The 21,140-nt window shown below is 46.9% G+C and overlaps 2 protein-coding genes across 2 annotated transcripts in view; one reads left to right on the top strand and one right to left on the bottom strand.

Moving 5' to 3' along the window:
* LOC147093405 (uncharacterized) overlaps positions 1 to 17,611 on the top strand; it is a 31,433-nt gene extending 13,822 nt beyond the window's left edge. The window contains exons 2-3 of the mRNA XM_085974152.1: positions 6,091 to 6,649; positions 16,634 to 17,611. Coding sequence (XP_085830278.1) covers positions 6,197 to 6,649; positions 16,634 to 17,563 — 1,383 coding nt within the window. The 5' untranslated portion in view covers positions 6,091 to 6,196 and the 3' untranslated portion in view covers positions 17,564 to 17,611. The remainder of the gene's footprint in view (positions 1 to 6,090; positions 6,650 to 16,633) is intronic.
* Positions 1 to 21,140, bottom strand: part of LOC147093404 (uncharacterized) — an 85,090-nt gene that overhangs the window by 37,996 nt on the left and 25,954 nt on the right. The gene's annotated exons all lie outside the window — the stretch shown is intronic.

Consider the following 21,140-nt stretch of genomic DNA (forward strand, 5'->3'; position numbering starts at 1 on the left):
CAATTAATACTTTGATTCCGTTGCATAAAATTATACACCACAATATGAGGATTATAATTAACAATCCGAACAGTTGTCGCAACACTTCATCAATATTATAAGAATTAACAAAATTAGACATAACAATTTACAAACATTATGAGACAATCCTAGTGGTCTTTATCAATATCGAACCAGTGTCACAGAATCTCCAACTTTCGCCGCTCAGAGTGTCTCAGGGTCTTGGCGCCTACTTTATGGTCCTGGCCTTCACGTGGGGCATTTGCCCTCTTAATAACCGGCCTGAGGCTAGGCGTTGGAGATTTAACACTTTCCTTGTCTGTTTGGGCTCAGTTGATTGGCTGCGACAAGGCTCGAAACCAAGAGACCACCACGAACAATAAACACGAATTTAAGTACTTATAGCAGCAATTTATTACACCGCGCGGATTCTTAACCTATTCTTTCTACCGGGACTCTAACCCGCCTCCACCTCCTTCTTCTAATTGGGATTCCAACCCGCCGGTTTTCCCACTATCGGGACTCTAACCCGTTACACATCCATTTTTAGGGACTCTAATCCTCTAACCAGTTTAGGATTCCAACCCGCCGGTTTTCCTACAACTATCGGGACTCTAACCCGTTACACATCCATTCTTAGGGACTCTAATCCTCTAACCAGTTTAGGATTCCAACCCGCCGGTTTTCCTACAACTGTGCTACTCTGTCATCGGTAGTAGTCTTAACCTTCTGCTGTCCGGACAGTCTTAACCCTTAAACCTTAGCGGTATCTCTTACTCTCTACGTGCCAGTACTTTCAGGGTCCGACTTTCCGAGAACCGATCCTCTCTTTACTATAGTCGATAAAGGAGAAAATGATTACTTAAAGTCAACCGAACCCTGAACTGAGTCTACTCACAGATCGCAGTACACTTGCCGACGAGCGGGACTCAATTGTACCTGTTACCGGGGAAGACTTCCTGGTTTTGAGTGTTCAAGAGACACTCCCTGGCCAGTCAGGGACCGTTCCCCAGAACGTCACAATTTTGGCGTCCGCTCCCCGTCAAGTAGTAAGCGATCTCGGTGGAACCTCCAATTAATACTGTCGAAGTTCGAGTAAGACTCAGACACACGGTAGCTGGCAAACAACACTTGTATTTTTACTTGTCACAAGGGGAGAGCAATACAATCAATGATATTGATATCGCACCTCCAACGAACGTTTACAAGAGGCTCCTATTTATACATTGGAGTAAACAAGCTCCAGATAATCATGTCATTACATCATTGGTTCAGCAACACTAATTTCTTAACAAAACAACTTACATTAAACAAGGTTTATGCTTTCGGTTCCGCTTCTTATCCCTACTAGTCCAACCGTTTGCATCCCAAGTTTCGGTCTTGTCTTACCGCAGCGTATGCCTTTGAGGTGCCAAATTGTGATTGGATACTGTACAATAGCTAGATAACCATATCCTGCAGTGATTCAATCTTCTCCCTAGCAGTTAAGCCCTCGTGACCTTTATTGTTCCTTAATACTAAACCACAGGTCTACGTGCAGATGTCCCTCTTCCTTCTTACCTCAGTTGGCAAACTGCCAGTTCTGCTTTGCTTGCATTTAGCAAAGCTGAAATTCCTCTTTTACTCCCTTTTCGAAACTAAAAACATCTATTATTACTTTGCGCAATTAATTCCTATGCGAAGCCATTTTGCTAGCTAGATTGTTGGCCATTTTATTTACACTTCCACACAGGTACAGGACAAAACCCCACTCACATACCAGAAACTGACAGGTACAGGACAAAACCCCACTCACATACCAGAAACTGACAGGTACTGGACAAAACCCCACTCACATACCAGAAACTGACAGGTACAGGAAAAAAAACCACTCACATACCAGAAACTGACAGGTACTGGACAAAACCCCACTCACATACCAGAAACTGACAGGTACAGGACAAATCCCCACTCACATACCAGAAACTGACAGGTACAGGACAAAATCCCACTCACATACCAGAAACTGACAGGTACAGGACAAAACCCCACTCACATACCAGAAACTGACAGGTACAGGACAAAACCCCACTCACATACCAGAAACTGACAGGTACAGGACAAAACCCCACTCACATACCAGAAACTGACAGGTACAGGACAAAACCCCACTCACATACCAGAAACTGACGGGTACAGGACAAAACCCCGCTCACATACCAGAAACAGGCAGTTACAGGACAAAACCCCACTCACATACCAGAAACTGACAGGTACAGGACAAAACCCCACTCACATACCAGAAACTGACAGGAACAGGGCAAAACACCACTCACATACCAGAAACTGACAGGTACAGGACAAAACCCCACTCACATACCAGAAACTGATAGGTACAGTACATAAACCAACTCACATACCAGAAACTGACAGGTACGGGACAAAACCCCAGTCACATACCAGAAACTGACAGGTACAGGACAAAACCCCACTCACATACCAGAAACTGATAGGTACAGTACATAAACCAACTCACATACCAGAAACTGACAGGTACAGGACAAAACCCCAGTCACATACCAGAAACTGACAGGTACAGGACAAAACCCCACTCACATACCAGAAACTGATAGGTACAGTACATAAACCAACTCACATACCAGAAACTGACAGGTACGGGACAAAACCCCACTCACATACCAGAAACTGACAGGTACAGGACAAAACCCCACTCACATACCAGAAACTGACAGGAACAGGGCAAAACACCACTCACATACCAGAAACTGACAGGTACAGGACAAAACCCCACTCACATACCAGAAACTGACAGGCACAGGACAAAACCCAACTCGCATACCAGGAACTGAGAGATACAGGACAAAACCGCACTCACATTATTATTATGTAACGAGAAAGGATTAATTAGCAATCTTGTTGTACGAGGCCCCTTGGGTCGGAGCGATCATAATATGATCGAATTCTTCATTAAGATGGAGAATGAAGTAGTCGACTCAGAGACTAGGGTCCTAAATTTAAATAAAGGAAACTACGATGGTCTGAAGCGCGAGTTGGGTAGGATTGATTGGGGAATGTCACTCATAGGGTTGACGGTGGATCGGCAATGGCAAACATTCAAAGACCGCATGGGTGAACTGCAGAATTTGTTCATCCCAGTTTGGCATAAAAATAAAACAAAAAAGGTGACTCAACCGTGCCTAACGAGGGAAATTAGGGATAGCATAATATTCAAGGAGAGGACATATAAATTGGCAAGAAAAAGCAGTAAACCTGAGGATTGGGAGCAGTTTAGGATTCAACAAAGGAGGACAAAGGGATTAATTAAGAAAGAGAAAATAGAATATGAGAGTAAGCTTGCAGGCAACATAAAAGCTGATTGTAAAAGCTTTTATAGATATGTGACGAGAAAAAGATTGGTGAAGTCAAGCGTAGGTCCCTTGCAGTCAGAATCAGGGGAATTTATAATGGGGAACAAAGAAATGGCAGACCAATTAAATACGTATTTTGGTTCTGTCTTCACAAAGGAGGACACAAATAACCTCCCAGAGATGTCGGGGAACATAGGGACTAAGGAGAGGGAGGAACTGAAAGAAATCAGTATTTGTAGGGAAATTGACGGGATTGAAGGCCGATAAATCCCCAGGGCCCGATAATCTACATCCTAGGGTACTTAAGGAAGTGGCCCTAGAAATAGTAGATGCATTTCTGATCATCTTCCAACATTCGAAGGAATCTGGAACAGTACCCATGGATTGGAGGGTAGCTAATGTTACCCCACTATTCAAAAAAGGTGGTAGAGGGAAAACGGGGAATTACAGACTGGTAAGCCTGACATCGGCAGTGGGGAAAATGCTAGAGTCCATTATAAAAGATGTAATAGCAGAGCACTTGGAAAACAGTGACAGGATCGGACAAAGTCAACATGGATTTACAAAAGGTAAATCGTGCTTGACTAATCTACTGGAATTTTTTGAGGATGTAACTGGTAAAATAGATAAGGGAGAACCAGTGGATGTGGTGTATTTGGACTTTCAGAAGGCTTTCGATAAGGTACCATATAAGAGATTAGCGTGTAAAGTTAAGGCACATGGGATTGGGGGCAAGGTATTGCCTTGGATAGAGAACTGGATGGCAGACAGGAAGCAAAGAGTTGGAATAAACGGGTCTTTTTCTGAGTGGCAGGCAGTGACTAGTGGGGTACCACAAGGATCGGTCCTAGGACCCCAGCTATTCACAATATATATAAATGATCTAGACGAGGGAACTAGATGTAACATCTCCAAGTTTGCAGACAACACAAAGCAGGGTGGGCGTGTGTGCTGTGAGGAGGATGCTGAGAAACTCCAGTATGATTTGGACAGGTTGGGTGATTAGGCAGAAGCATGGCAGATGCAGTATAATGTGGATAAATGCGAGGTTATCCACTTTGGTGGCAAAAACAGGAAGGCAGATTATTATCTGAATGGCAATAGATTGGGGGAAGGGGAAGTGCAATGAGACCTGGGTGTCCTTGTGCACCACTCGCTGAAGGTAAGCATGCAGGTGCAGCAGGCGGTTAAGAATGCAAATGGTATGTTGGCCTTCGTAGCGGGAGGGTTCGAGTACAAGAACAAGGATGTCTTGCTGCAGTTGTACAGGGCCTTGGTGAGACCACATCTTGAGTATTGTGTGCAGTTTTGGTCGCCTTATCTGAGGAAGGATGTTCTTGCCATGGAGGGAGTGCAGCGAAGATTCACCAGACTGATACCTGGGATGGCAGGAATTACATATGAGGAGAGATTGGGTCAATTGGGCTTCTACTCGCTGGAGTTTAGAAGAATGAGAGGGGATCTCATTGAAACTTATAAAATTCTAACAGGACTAGATAGACTAGATGCAGGAAGGATGTTCCCGATGGCCGGGGATTCCAGAACCAGGGCTCACAGTTTAAGGATAAGGGGTAAGCCATTTAGGACAGAGATGAGGAGGAATTTCTTCACCCAGAGAGTGGCGAACCTGTGGAATCTCTACCACAGAAAGCAGTGGAGGCCAATTCATTAAATATATTCAAGAAGGAGTTAGATATATTTCTTAAAGCTAAAGGGATCAAGGGGTATGGGGAGAAAGCAGGGACCGGGTACTGAATTTGGATAATCTGCCATGATCGCATTGAATGGCGGAGCAGGCTTCAGGGGCTGAATAGCCTACTCCTGCTCCTATCTCCTATGTTTCTATGCTTCAGTTTGAGCTGGAGTGGAGATGGAGGAGAAGCTGCTGGGTTTAACCGCCAGTACTTCTGAGCCCAGGAGGACCCAACAATTTCCAATGTGAGACTGTCAAGGGAGGTGGATTCTGGGGGAGATTAGGTTGTTACACAGACACTGTCTGTACAATGTAAAAGAGTATTGTTTTAGGAACAAGTATTTCTGTACAGGCTTTTAATCCAGTTTACATCTACAGATTTGTTTTAATTCATTCTTGGGATGTGGGCGTAGCTCGCAAGAGCAGCAAATATTGCCAATCCCCAGTTTCCTGTTGAGAAGGGGGTGGTGAGTCGCCTTCTTGAACTACTGCAGTCCGTGTGGTGAAGGTATTCCCACAATGTTGTTCGGTAAGGAGTTCCAGGATTATGACCCAGGAGCAATGAATATATCTGAGTCAGGATGATGTGTGACTTGGCGGGGAACTTGGATGTGATGGTGCTCCCATACAACAGCTGCCCTTGTCCTTCTAGGTGGTGGAGGTTGTGGGTTTTGGAGGTTCTATCGAAGTTCTGGTCGAGTTGCAGATGTATAAAGTTCCTTTCCTTCGCCCCCTCCCCCTCCCCCTCCCACCTCCCACACCCACCTCTCTCTCTCTCTCTCTCTCTCTCACTCTCTCCTCCCATAGAGGCCAGAGTCTTGTGTAGGCCCAGACCAGGGGGTGGATTCCCTTCCCTGAAGGACATTAGTGAACCAGTTGGGTTTTTATGTCAATCCAGCAGCTTTCATGGTCACTTTTTTCTAGTGCCGGCCCCACAATTGACCAGATTCATTGAGCTCAATTTCACAACCTGCCTCTGTTTTCTTGTGGGTTGTCTCTCACGCTCCCTGTTTTAAATTAATTTTACAGGGCACTGGAAGGGGAGGATTTACAGACAGGAAACTCAAACCAAACATCACGTCAAGATCTGATAGTCACTCGACTCATCGGATCTGAATATCATCGGTCTCTGAACATGGAAGCAAAAAGCACCGTTCACAGCGGGGAGAAACCGTACATGTGTTCTGTGTGTGGACGAGGCTTCAGCCACCCCTCTGGCCTATCGACACACAAGCGCATTCACACCGGGGAGAGGCCGTTCACCTGCTCTGAGTGTGGAAAGGGATTCACTCAGTCATCTGAACTTCAGACGCACCAGCGTGTTCACACTGGAGAGAGGCCGTTCACCTGCCCTGTGTGTGGGAAGGGATTCGCCCAGTCATCCAACTTGCTGATACACCAGCGTGTTCACACCGGGGAGAGGCCGTTCACCTGTTCTGAGTGTGGGAAAGGATTCACTATTTCATCTCGCCTACTGACACACCAGCATGTTCACACTGGAGAGAGTGGGTTCACCTGCTCTGAGTGTGGGAAGGGATTCACTTGGTCATCCCACTTACTGAGACACCAGCGGGTTCACACTGGGGAGAGGCCGTTCACTTGCTGAGTGTGGGAAGGGATTCACTAATTCATCCAACCTGCTGAATCACCAGCGAGTTCACACTGATGAGAGACCTTTTAATTGCTCGGACTGTGGGAAGTGCTTTAAAAGTTCCAGGGAACTGACATGCCATCGACGTGTTCACACTGACGAGAGACCGTTCAGGTGCTCTCACTGCGGGACTGGGTTCAGGCGATCATCTGGGCTCACGGTACACCAGCGAGTTCACACTGTGGAGAGGCCGTTCACCTGCTCTGAGTGTGGGAAGGGATTCACTCTGGCATCCAAACTGCTGACACACCAGCAAGTTCACAATGGGGCGTGGCCGTTCACCTGCTCAGTGTGTGGGAAGGGATTCACTCAGTCATCCAACCTGCTGACACACCAGCGAGTTCACAAGTGACTGCAGGGGTTGGATTCTGCTGTTATTGCTGTTGTTAATCACATCCAGGACTGAACCATGTTCATTCTGACAGTTGGGGTTTGTTTCTGCTGATGTTAATAACCCCTATAACTGGGCTGGAGTTTAATATTCAGGATAGATGTCAAGTAAACCAGCTTTGTTTTAAACACATTATTGTAGATTTTCTTCTTTCCCACCTGAGTGTTTAGCATCACCTGGCTGGAGCTCAGAAAGGACAATCTGGGGGAGGATCGTACGGTGGGAACAGAACTCCAGCCTGGACACAGTCCTTCAGGGCCACACTGAGAGGGGCAAATGGCACTTTGGTCTTTCTTCTCTCTCTTCACTGACAGCCAAGTTGCCATGCGGGTTAATCTCGAGGCATGTGAGAAACGTGTCCCAGCCGCTCTCTGCCATGGTTCAGAGCTCCTAGGCAAGGAACAGGAGGCTCCTTTAGGAATGTACCCCAGTGCTTTTTGTTTAATGGCCTTATTAACCTGTGTTGCTACTTTTAGTGATTTGTGTATCTGTATCCCTGGAACCCTCTGCTCCTCCAGCCCATTTAAACTCTTAGGGGGAAATTCGGTGGTGCCCCCTTTGGGTCGCTAACGTCGCCGGGGCTAATTTTAGCCCCCCGAAAAAGTTAGCGCCCCTGCGCATTAAATTCAGTGGTAGCGCCCCAGGCAGGAGGCGGGGTGCTACTGGAAGCGCTCCCCTCCCTCTTGGGGCGCTACCAGTGAATTTCCCGGCACTTCGTGTAACAGCGCCACGCCCATCGGCACATAGCACCGCGTCATAGCAGACCTCCCTCCCTGATTAACGGGGAGGGGCCTAGCACTGCGCACACCGGGGCCCTGCTGGACCACCGGGGAGCGGGGTGTCGGATCAAGAGGAGCGCCGGGCTGAGCGATCGCGGCTGGCACCCCAAAGAAGAAAGGGGAAGGGGGCAGGTGCTGGCAGTCAGCCAAAATAAAAAGTTGCCGCCCGACACCTGCCCTTTAAGTGGCGCCGCCACGGCTGCAGGAACAACCCCTGACCCTGTCGGACATATCGTCCGGCGATAGGTCAGGGGTCGCAACCCAAGGTTGCAGCCGGGGTGCTGCACATGGCGATGACGTCATTGCCAGCGGTGCAGTGCTGCGGGGTGCTACCGTCTACCGCCACCGCTAACCTCCTGTTGAATATCACAGGAGGCACAAAGCAACCCAATTTCACCCCCTTGTCCAAATAGCGAGTGGCCTCCTTATTCTTCCCACCAAAACACACCACCTCACACTGATCTACAGTGAAATTCATTAACACACCACCTCACACTGATCTACAGTGAAATTCATTTGCCAATTACACGCCCATTGTGAAATTTATTAATGTCTTCTTGCATTTTGTCTTCCTCAGTATTAACTCTACCTCCCAATTTGGTATCATCGACAAATTTTGAAATTGTTCTTCTGATTCCCGAGTCCAAATCGTTTCTGTAAATGGTGAACAACAGTGATCCCAGCACCAATCCCTGTGGAACACCACTTCCCACCTTTTGCCAGTCTGAGTAGCTACTCCCAACCCCTACTCTCTGTTTTCTGTTTTGTGACCAGCTTACTAGCCATAAACAGTATGTAAGATCGACAAGATGACCCAGGTCAGGCCGTGTGGAGTGAAGGACCAGGCAGCAGAATGGATGGAAAGCTGGCTACAAAACAGAAATCAGAGGGTTGGAGTTAAGGGAAGTTTGTAGCGATCTTTCCATCCATTCTGCTGCCTGGCCCTTGACTCCACACGGCCTGACTGTGGTCATCTTGTAGACCGTACATACTGCAGACACAGTGCACCAGTGGTGGAGGGGGTGGATATTGAGTCCTGTGGCAGGGGCGCTGATGAAGTGGATTTCTCTGTCCGTGAGTTTTGAGGCATCGCTAGTGGCATTTTTCACCACTTTCCACCTTTTTAAAAAAAAAAAAAACCTTGCTGCCAGTTTATTAAAGCCGTTAACAGCCGCTCGGGTGGGACACACCAATAAATGAGGCCTTGTTTCCCTCAGAATGACAGGCCTGAACCCGAGTTAGAAAACATTTAGTAATTAAACCAGACTGGGCGGGGCCTGAGGTGCAAGTCAGTAACAGAAAATTGGTGGCCAGCGTACTTCACACCAGGGCTGAGGACCCGGGGACTCGGGTTTCTGTGTCATTTATTGATTAATTTTGTTTATTGCCCAATGTCAATCAGACTGTCAGGTAAGCTTGCTGTCTGGTGGAGGCAGGGGGTCCCCAATGGAGAGCTCTCTATGCGGGGGTCCTGCCCTGCACCATTGGGGATCTGGGGTGGAGACTGTTGCAAGGAGCTGTCGTGTGCAACAGATTATAAGCTCCTTTCCAGACTCCAAGGCCAGATGTGTTTTTTGTGGCCTAGAGTCCCCGGGCCGTGTATATATTCAGTGTGAGAGGTTGCAGCCCCTGTATAGTTACCTGAAGGGGCTGCTCCTCAACTCTTGGTTACACTTTAGCCCCACACTCCTAATCTTTGGCCGCCCGGTGCGGAGGGGCGTGGGTAAGTGGGAGGATCTTCTGTTGGACCTGCTCTTGGGCCTGGTGAAAACAGCAATTTGTAGGCCCAGGATGGGCGGGGCCCATGGGGGTTCGCTCTGGCTGCCTGCCTCTCTCCCGTGGTCTTGTCCCTGCCCGGGTGGCCCTGGAGAGGGAGCAGGCGGTGTCCACCGGTTCACTTGATACCTTCCTCGACCGGTGGACACCTCGGGTTAAAGAGACGATAATCGATCCTCACAATCACATTGTGATTGAATTATTAATTGTGTGTGTGTCACAAATACATTTCTTCTATTTTGATACAAAAGCTCTACTAGACATGTTAAACTAGTAGTTATTTAATCAGGGCTGCAGCTGCTGAAAGGTTGACTGTACTGAGGTTTGTGGCCAGAGCTGGCAGACGTGTTGTTCTGAAGTCTGATGTCTCACACCTGAAGAGTCTGTTTATGTCGTGTTGTAATGACCTTTTTCTGTTGCCTGGTGTCAGAAATAGAAATCAAAGGGAGATGATGCCCCACTCTGTTAATCAACTCTTTGACACATTTCCATGCATTTCCTTTCTTAATTTACAAAGATCACAACTCCATTAGTGAACAATGGATTGCCAGTCTGCCACTTTTTACTGAGGCTTGAAAGGATTCGCTGTGAAGCTACACCTGCCCATCTGTCTGTGTGTCACTGTGTTTGGATTGTGTTAGACAACAGTCCTAATATCTCGCCTACATCCATTACAATTTTTGAATGTTAGATTGTACTTGGAAGAAGTTGAGTTTGAATCTGACAATTCTGAAATTGGGAGCTTTTAATGATTTCTGTTTTTCACATAACTATATAATGATGTGATCATTCAAGGCAAATTAAAAGATGCTGCTATTTACTGAACACAACTGAATAATTCTACAAGGATGCTATTGCAGTCTTCCTCAGTATTAACTACACCCTCCAATTTAGTGTCATCAGCAAATTTTGAAATTGTGCTTCTGATTCCCAAGTCCAAATCATTCATGTAAATGGTGAACAACAGTGGTCCCAGCACCAATCCCCGTGGAACACCACTTCCCACCTTCTGCCCGTCTGTAATTCTGAGGGAAACTTACGAGGCCTCGTTGTTTGCGTGTCCCGCTCGTGAGGCTGTAAAAGGGTTTAATAATTCGGCAACAATTCTTATAAAGGTGGAAGGAGGTGAAAAACACCACCAGCGTTGCCTAAAACACAAAGACAGAGAAGTTCACTTCATCAGCGCCTTGGCACAGGACTCAATATCCACCCCCGCCACCATTGATGTACTGTGTCCACAGTAAGTACGATCTACAGGCTGACCAAGGTCAGGCCGTGTGGAGTCAAGGTCCAGGTAGAAGAATGGGTAGAAAGATGGCTCCAAAACAGAAATCAGAGGGTGGAAGTTAAGGGGAGTTTCTCGGACTAGCAGAAAGTAAGAACTGGTGTCCCACATGGATCCGTGCTGGGACCACTGGTGTTCACTATCATTTGGACTCAGAAACTGGAGGCATGTTGTTGGAATTTACAGATTACACCAAGTGTCTTCACACTGTGCAAACGATCCATTGTGCTAAGTGCGATAGAATTTGAACAGACCTAGCAGCTCAAAACTGGGTACCCATAAGGTGCTGTGGGCCATCAGCAGCATTCATCCATCCATAGGGGAGGGCCCCATAGGCACGAGTATTAATCCTCCTCTGGGGAGGGCCCATCGGCCCAAGTATTCTATTCAAGAAAGGAGGGAGAGCAAAAACAGGGAACTACAGTCCAGTTAGCCTGACATCAGTCGTGGGGAAAATGCTGGAATCTATTACTGAGGAAGTGGTAACAGGGCACTTAGGCAGAGTGAACATGGTTTTATGAAAGGGAAATCGTGTTTAACAAAAGTATTAGGTTTTTTAAGGATGTAACTGGCAGGGTAGATAAAGGCGAACCAGTGGATGTAGTATATTTGGATTTGCGAAAGGCATTCGATAATGTGCCACATAAAAGGTTGCTAAGCAAGATAAGGGCTCGTGGGATTGAGGGTAATGTATTAGTTTGGAGAGAGGATTGGTTGACTGACAGAAAACAGAGAGTAGGAATAAACAGGTCAATTTCTGATTGGCAGGCTGTAACTCGTGGGGTGCCACAAGGATGCTTGGGCCTCAGCTATTTACAATCTATATCAATGATTAGATGAAGGGACCAAGTGCAATGTATTCAGGTTTGTTGACAATACAAAGCTAGGTGGGAAAGTAAGCTGAGAGGAGGACACAAGCAGCCTGCAAAGGGATGTAGACAGGTTAGGTGAGGGGGGCAACAAGACGGCAGATGGAGTATAATGTGGAGAATTGTGAGGTTATTCACTTTGATAAGAAAAATAGGAAAAACCTTTTTTTTTTAAATATTGAGGAACTATTAAATGTTGGTGTTCAGAGAGATTTCGGTGTCCTCGTACAGGAAACACAGAATGTTAGCATGCAGGTACAGCAGACAATTAGGAAGGCAAATGGCATGTTGGCTTTTACTGCAAGGGGGATGGAGTACAAGAGTAAGGACGTCTTACTACAATTGTACAGGGCCTTGGTGAGACCACACCTGGAGAACTGTGCACAGTTTTGGTCTTATCTGAGGAAGGACATACTTGCCTTAGAGGCGGTGCAACAAAGGTTCACTAGATTGATCCCTGGGATGAGAGATTGAGTAGATTGTGCCGATACTCTCTGGCATTTAGAAGAATGAGAGGTGATCTCATTGAAACATGTAAGATTCTGAGGGGGATTGACAGGGTAGATGCTGAGAGGTTGTTTCCCCAGACTGGAGTGTCTAGAACTAGAGGACATAGTCTCAGGATAAGGCGTCGGCCATTTAAGGATGAGGAGAAATTTCTTCACTCAGGGTTCTGAATCTTTGGAATTCTCTACCCCAAATGGCTGTGGATGCTGAGTCGTTGAGTATATTCAAGGTTAAAATAGATAGATTTTTGGACTCTAGGGGAATATAGGGATTGGGTGGGAAAGTGGAGTTGAGGTCGAAGATCATCCATGATCTTATTGAATGGCAGAGCAGGCTCGAAGAGCCGTGTGACATACTCCTGCTCCCAATTCTTATGTTCTTATGTATGTTATTAATGCACCCCATGGGCAAGGGCCACATAGCTCTGAGCATTAATCCACCCCAGGGCCCGAGTATTAATCCACCCCTGCTGTACGTACATAGAATTGACAGCCTAGAAACAGGCCATTTGGCCCAACTGGTCTGTGCCAGTGTTTATACTCTACACGAGCCTCCGCCCACTCTAATGACCTCTTCCTACCCTGCCCTCATATTCCTTTATTCCCTTCTCTCATAGATACATCAACCCTGCTCTTAAATGTACCATTGCTATCTGCTTCAGCCACTCAGTGTGGCGGCGAGTTCCACATTCTCACCACACTGTGTGTGAAGAACTTCCTCCGAACTCCTTTATTTGATCTGTTAGTGACGATCTTATATTTCTGCCTCCTTGTCTGACTCACCCATAAGTGGAAACAGTTTCTCCACATCTACCCTATAAACCCCTTCATATCAATCAGGACTCCTCTTAGTTTTCTCTTCCAGAGAAAAGAGCCCAAACCTGCTCAATCGTGCCTGAGAGTCGCATCCTCTCAATTCTGGTAACGTTCTTGTCAATCTTTTCAGCATTTTCTCCAGTGCTTCAATATCCTTTTGTAGAGTGGAGACCAGAACCGCTCACAGTGCTCCAACTGTGGTCTCACCAAGGTTCAATATAAATTCAACATTACCTCCCGGCTTTTGTATTCTATTCTAGGAATGGGCCCCAGTCCTTTCTTTGCACTCTTTATGGCCTGTTCAACTTGTGTTGCTACTTTTATGTGTCTGTAATCACAGATCTCTTTGCACTTTTATTCCATTTAATTCATTCCCTTCTAACAACAACAACTTGTATTTATATAGCACCTTTAACGTAGTAAAACGTCCCAAGGTGCTGCACAGGAGTATTTTAAGACAAAAAAATTGACACTGAGCCACATAAGAATAAATTAGGGCAGGTGACCAAAAGCTTGGTCAAAGAGGTAGGTTTTAAGGAGCGTCTTAAAGGAGGAAAGATAGATAGCGAGGCGGAGAGGTTTAGGCAGGGAATTCCAGAGCTTAGGGCCGAGGCAACAGAAGGCACGGCCACCAAAGGTTGAGCGATTATAATCAGGGTTGCTCAAGAGGGCAGAATTAGAGGAGCGCAGATATCTCGGGGGGTTGTGGGGCTGAAGGAGATTACAGAGATTGGAAGGAGCGCGGCCATGGGGGGATTTGAAAACAAGGATGAGAATTTTGAAATCGAGGCGCTGCTTAACCGGGTGCCAATGTAGGTCAGCGAGCACAGGGAATAAGTGGCCTCCTTATTCCTCCTACCAAAATGAACCAGCTCACATTTTGCAATATTGAATTTCATTCCCCATTTATCGGCCAAGTCTGCAAGCCTGTTTATGTTTTCCTGTATTTTGGTGCAGTCCCCAACATTATTAGTTACACCACCCAATTTGGTGCCATCTGCAAACTCTGACACCATACTCCAAGTTCTGAGTCCAAATCATGGTAAACATTCACTATAAGCCCACTGACTCCCACAGCTACCTGGACTACACTTCCTCCCACCCTGCCTCCTGTAAGGACTCTATTCCATTCTCCCAGTTTCTCCATCTCTGCCGCATCTGCTCTGATGATGTCACCTTCCATACCAGTGCTTCCGACATGTCTTCCTTTTTCCTCAACCGAGGATTTCCCTCTACTGTGGTTGACACGGCCCTTGACTGTGTCCATTCCATTTCCTGCACTTCTGCTCTCACCCCATCCCCTCCCTCCCGGAACCATGCTAGGGTTCCCCTTGTCCTCACCTTTCACCCCACCAGCCTCCACATTCAACGGAATATCCTCTGCCATTTCCGCCACCTCCAGCATGATCCTGCCACCAAACACATCTTCCCCTCACCTCCCCTTTCAGCATTCTGAAGGGACCGCTCCCTCCGCAATGCTCTGGTCCACTCCTCTATCACCCCCAACACCCCTTCGCTTGGCACCTTCACGTTCAAGCACAGGAGTTGCAACACCTTCCCTTTTACCTCCTCCCTTCCAACCGTCCAGGGCCCCAAACACTCCTTCCTGGTGAAACAGCGATTTACTTGTACTTCTTGCAATTTAGTATACTGTATTCGCTGCTCACAATGTGGTCTCCTCAACATTGGGGAGAACAAACGCAGATTGGGTGACCGCTTTGCGGAACACCTCCATTCAGTCCGTAAGGTTGACCCCGAGCTTCCGGTCGCCTGTCAGTTTAATTCACCGCTCCACTCCCACTCTGACCTCACCATCCTCGGCCTCTTACATTGTTCCAATGGAGCTCAACGTAAGCTCGAGGAACAGCACCTCATCTTTCGATTAGGCACTTTACAGCCTTCGGACTCAACATCGAGTTCAACAATTTCAGACTATAACCTCTGTCCCTATCTTTTTTTTCATTTTCCCCCCTCTCTCACAAGGCAGCTGTTGATCTTCCTGCCATTGCCATTTACACTTCATCTAGAGTCATCTTTTGTTGCTTAACTGGTCCCATTACCATCTCCTTTTGCTTTGCACCATCATCCCTTTTGTCCATTAATCTCTCCGGCCTTCCACCCTATCACAGACCTTCCCTGTTGTTCTTTCCTCCCCTCCCCCCTTTCCCTGCCCCTACACTTGCTTAAAAACCTGTTGCATCTCCAACTTTTCCCAGTTCTGATGAAGGGTCACCGACCTGAAACGTTAACTGTTTCTCTCTCCACAGATGCTGCCTGACCTGCTGAGTATTTCCAGTATTTTGTTTTTATTTCAGATTTCCAGCATCCGCAGTATTTTGCTTCTGTGTCATGGTAAACAACACTAGTCCCAGCAGCACAGATCGCTGCGGGACACCACTTCTCACTTTCTGCCACACCGAGAAATGTTCTTAAACTTCAACCTCTGATTTCTGTTTTGTAGCCATCTTTCCATCCATTCTGCTACCCGGCCCTTGACTCCATCTTGCTCATCTTGTAAACCGTATATACTGCAGACATATGGCACCAGTGGTGGAGGAGTTGGATATTGAGACATGTGGTAGGGGCGCTGATGAAGTGGATTTTTCTGTCCCGTGTGTTTAGAGGCATTGCCAGTGGTATTTTTAATCCCTTTCCATCTTTTATAAACTCTTGTTGCCAGCTTATTTAACCCGTTAACAGTCTCTCAGATAGGGCACACACAGAATGAAGCCTCTAGAGTTTTCCTTTGAACAACAGGCCTGAATTCGATTTGAAAACAGTTAGAAAAATTTAGTGACTAAACCAGGCTGCGAGAAGCGGGCCAGAGAAAGATGTTGGTGACGGAAAAGTGGCGCCCAGTCAGGTTTCTGTATAATTTCTTGATTGACTTAGCTTATTGCCTCTTCACCCACAAGCTCGATGGGATGACAAAAATATTATTTCTGTCACCAATGGGGATTTTCAATGGCGGGGCGTTTACCCAGAATCCACTGCGCAGCAGAATATGCCCTATCAATGACTACAGGAGCCCAGTGTGCAGGCGCAGGATAGGGCTTGCTCTGAGCATGCCCTTCTAGCAGGCGGTAGGAGATTGTGGGCTCGGGGAGGAATTGGACCCGCTGGTGGGCTGGGAAGCCTCATAAACACCCAGGGTAGGCCTCAGGCCCCGAATAAGAGCCCACAGGCCCCGTTTTTGCCCCGCGGTGACAGGCCCGGCCGCCCAGGTCAAGGGGTCACTGGCCGCCATCTTGGACAGGGCGGGATCACAGCGCATGCGCGGCTAACTTGTGCCGGAACAATGAGTGGGCGGAGCTTCAAGGTCCCAGTGACCAGGAGAGACAATCATTGACACACACACACCCGAGTGAGAGTGTTCCAGTGCACTGAGTGTGGAAAGAACTTTAACCAGTTACACAGCCTGAAAAAACATCACCCCATTCACAGCGGGGAGAAACTGCACACGTGTTCTGTGTGCAGACGAGGCTTCAACTGATCGTCCAACCTGGAGAGGCACAAGGACACCCACACCATGGAGGAACGTGAGGACTGTAAATGTGGGGATTGTGGAAAGGGATTCAATTACCTGTCTGAGCTGGAAACTCATCAATGCAGTCACACTGGGGAGAGGCTGTTCACCTGCTCCGTGTGTGGGAAGGGATTCACTCAGTCATCTCACCTGCTGAGACACCAGCGAGTTCACTCTGATGAGAGACCTTTTAAATGCCCGGACTGTGGGAAGTGCTTTAAAAGTTCTGGGGAATTGACATGCCATCAACGTGTTCACACTGGGGAGAGGCCGTTCACCTGCACCATGTGTGGGAAGAGATTCACTCATTCTTCCACCCTGCGGAAACACAAACTTGTTCACTCTGATAAAAGACCGTTTAAATGTTCGAAGTGTGAGCTGAGCTTTAAAAGCGGAAGTGGTCTGCTGAGACACCAACACAATCACACCGGGGAGAGGCCATTCACCTGCTCCGAGTGTGGGAAGGGATTCACTCAGTCATCCAACTTGCTGACACACCAGCGAGTTCACTCTGATGAGAGACCTTTTAAATGCCCAGACTGTGGGAAGTGCTTTAAAAGTTCTGGGGAATTGACGTGCCATCAACGTGTTCACACTGACGAGAGACCATTCAGGTGTTCTCGCTGCGGGACTGGGTTCAAGCAATCATCTGACCTCACTGTACACCAGTGCACCCACACTGGGGAGAGACCGTTCACCTGCTTCGTGTGTGGGAAGGGATTCACTCGCTCATCCCACCTCACTTCACACCAGTATGTTCACACCAATAAGAGACCTTTTCAATGTTCTGTCTGTGAGCAGAGCTTTAAAAGCAGAAATGATCTGCTGAGGCACCAGCGAGTTCACAAGTCACAGCAGGGGTTGGATTCTGTTATTGCTGCTGTTAATCACATCCAGGACTGAACCGTATTCATTCTGACAGTTGGGGTTTGTTTCTGCTGACGTTAATAACTCCTGTAACTGGGCTGGAGTTTAATATTCTGGATATTTGTCAAATAAATCAGCTTTGGTTTAAACACCTTGATGTGGATTCCTCATCTCTCTTCACTGACAGCAAAGTTGCTGTGTGGGTTAATCTTGAGGCGTGTAAGAAATGTGTCCCAGCCGCTCCCTTCCATGGTTCAGAGCTCCTAGGCATGGAACAGAAGACTCCTTTACAACTGTGTTTAGAGTCAGGAAGAACAACAGTGAATGCTGGAAACGTGCTGTCAAATCAGAGTTTGGTGTAAAACTGCGATCTATTCCTGACTGAAAGTGAAACAGCAGGTTTAAGTTTCCAGTCTAAGAATGACTGTGGTAATTATTCTATGTAGATTTAACATGTTTGTGTGACAGTCCTGAGTCTACCATTTTAAGGCAGGCATTAACTCATTTAAAAAAAAAACATTTAAAATAAATTGGTTAAAGTCGGCATTAAAATAGCAGAGGGAGGAATTCACAGGAGCCTGTTAACTGCTGGTACAATTATACAACAGACATTTGATCTCCAGATAAAGAAGGACCTGCAGCATGTTTCCAGGAATTCCCTGTTTTATTGATGTGTGTGTGTTAGACACCAGGATAACTAAAAATACACCTGGAACATCCATGGGGGTGCGATCCCGACAGTTACTCTGGGATCACTCGTGCTGTGGAACTCCAGCACTGACCCTGCTGAAGGTGGTAGGTTCAGGGAGTGGGGCCTCCAGGAGTGAAGTGTAAGGAAGCTGGGTTTCAGTATCCTGACAAATATATGCTGAGGAACCAGAGGACTCCTTACTGAGGAACCGTCTGGGGTTTTACCTGTCAGCGTAGGTCTAGGGGAGAATGATGTCTGACTCCCTGAACAGTCTTACATTGAACCCAGTTTGGATCAAGATGAATTCAGTTTACAGGAGAATGGGGACAAATATCACCCAGAATTGAGGGAGACAAAAGCAGCCATTAGAGAAGCTCAGAGATCTTTGGAAAAGAAGAAGCTGCCCAATTGTGGTAATAATTGCAAAAGCTTTTCCAGCTATGTCAGGAGTCAGAAGACCATTAAAGATGGTTTAAGGCCACTGAAAGACAGTTCAGGACAGAGTGAAACAGATTCCCAGGCAGTGACAGCTGTTAAATGACTATTTCACATCAGTCTACACTCCTGTGAATGATGCTCAGATTCCAGCTGTGGGATGTGCTGGTGACAAAATAACATCATCAATATTAAAATAGAAAGGGATTGTCATCTTGGATAAAATCTGAAATCTGAAATTAGATGGCACTCCAGGTCCAGATGATATCCACCCACGGGTGTTTAAAGAGATGGGACGGTGCTCTGTGAGCCTCTTGCCCATATCATCAACAGCTCCATAGAGTCAGGGATTGTTCCCTGAGATTGGAAGGCAGCTCACCTCGCTCCCATTTTCCAAATCGGGGAGAGATCAGAGCCGGGGAACGACAGGCCTATCAGTGTGACCTCGATCACAGGGAAGATGCTTGAAGGGATCCTGAGAGATGCTGTTTATGATCACTGGGGAAAGGGAAGGGGCCGTTAGAGAGACTCAACACGGCTTCAGAAAACAAGGTCACGTCTACAAACTAGCTGGAGTTTTGTGAAGATGTTGCTCGGTTGGTGATGAGGGGAATCCGGTTGAAATTGTCAACCTCAGGGGTGTCAAACTCATTTTCTATGGTGGGTCTGATCCGATAACCTGGCACTTGGCATTGGCCACATTCAGCAAAAGTTATTAAAATAGGAATAAATGAAGATAAACTATATCGGTGATTATTAACAGTTAGATTTTATTCACAGCTGCTGCTGCTCCCGATCCCTGGCACCTCTCAGCTTGAACCATTGCATCAACATTTGGAGCAAGTGACTGGGCTGAGGCCTGTCCTGGATAAAAACATGAGGACCTCTTGTCAGCACAGAACCTTGTTACCCAACCACTGACCCTGGAAGTGAATTCCACAGCCTCACAACCCTCCGTGTGAAGAAGGCTTTCCTGATCACTGTTCTAAATCTCCTGCATTTAATCTTGTATCTATGGCTCCTTGTCTTGATCCCTCAATCATTGGAAGCAGCCTGCTTCTATCTACCCCATCCCATCTTTCATCATTTTAAACATTTCTATCATATGGCCCTGGGATATGTGTTGAATATGAGAAGGACGAGTCCTAACAGAAAGGACACAAAGTCAGAATGGACCTGAGACTGAGCCACCAGCCATTCTGGTCAGGAATGCACTTGTCCTGTTTGACCTCCTGTCGTCCTGATCTGTTTGGATATTGGTGAGGGAGATGGCTTATCAGGGGAAGGCAGCAGCAGCCAACTTCCTGGCACCGTGGGTGGTTCTGCTGCACAGGACGGGAGGAAAAAGTGTGGGAGAGCGACAGTAATAGGGGATTCTATTGTAAGGGGAATTGATGGGCGTTTCTGCGGCCGCAAATGAGACTCCAGGATGGTGGGTTGCCTCCCTGGTGCAAGGGTCAAGCATGTCTCAGAGCGGCTGCAGAACATTTTGGAAGGGGAGGGTGAACAGCCAGTTGTCGTAGTGCATATAGGTACCAACGTTATAGGTAAAAAACAGGATGAGGTCCTAAAAGCTGAATATAGGGGGTTAGGAGGTAAATTAAAAAATAGGACCTCAAAGGTAGTAATCTCAGGATTGCTACCAGTGCCACGTGCTAGTCAGAGTAGAAATAGAAGGATATTTCAGATGAACACGTGGCTAGAGGAATGGTGTAAGGGGGAAGGATTCAAATTCCTTGCACTTCCCCTTCTCCCAATCTATTGCCGTTCAGATAATAATCTGCCTTCCTGTTTTTGCCACCAAAGTGGATAACCTTGCATTTATCCACATTATATTGCATCTGCCATGCTTCTGCCCAATCACCCAACCTGTCCAAATCATACTGGAGTTTCTCGGCATCCTCCTCACAGCACACATGCCCACCCAGCTTTGTGTCGTCTGCAAACTTGGAGATATTACATCTAGTTCCCTCGTCTAGATCATTTATATATATTGTGAATAGCTGGGGTCCTAGGACTGCTCCCTGTGGTACCCCACTAGTCACTGCCTGCCACTCAGAAAAAGACCCATTTATTCCAACTCTTTGCTTCCTGTCTGCCAACTAATTCTCTATCCAAGTCAGTACCTTGCCCCCAATACACGCTAATCTCTTATGCAGGACCTTATCAAAAGCCTTCTGAAAGTCCAAATACACCACATCCACTGGTTCTCCCTTATCTATTCTACCAGTTACATCCTAAAAAAATTCCAGTAGATTAGTCAAGCACGATTTACCTTTCGTAAATCCATGTTGACTTTGTCCGATCCTGTCACTGTTTTCCAAGTGCTCTGCTATTACATCTTTTATAATGGACTCTAGCATTTTCCCCACTACTGATGTCAGGCTTACCGGTCTATAATCCTCCATTTTTTCTCTACCACCTTTTTTGAATAGTGGGCTAACATTAGCTACCCTCCAATCCATGGGAACTGTTCCAGATTCTATT

This window comes from Somniosus microcephalus, unplaced genomic scaffold (genome assembly GCF_052327205.1).
Source record: "Somniosus microcephalus isolate GS21.2 unplaced genomic scaffold, FLI_Smic_1.0 unresolved_chr1, whole genome shotgun sequence".
NCBI classification, from domain to species: domain Eukaryota; kingdom Metazoa; phylum Chordata; class Chondrichthyes; order Squaliformes; family Somniosidae; genus Somniosus; species Somniosus microcephalus.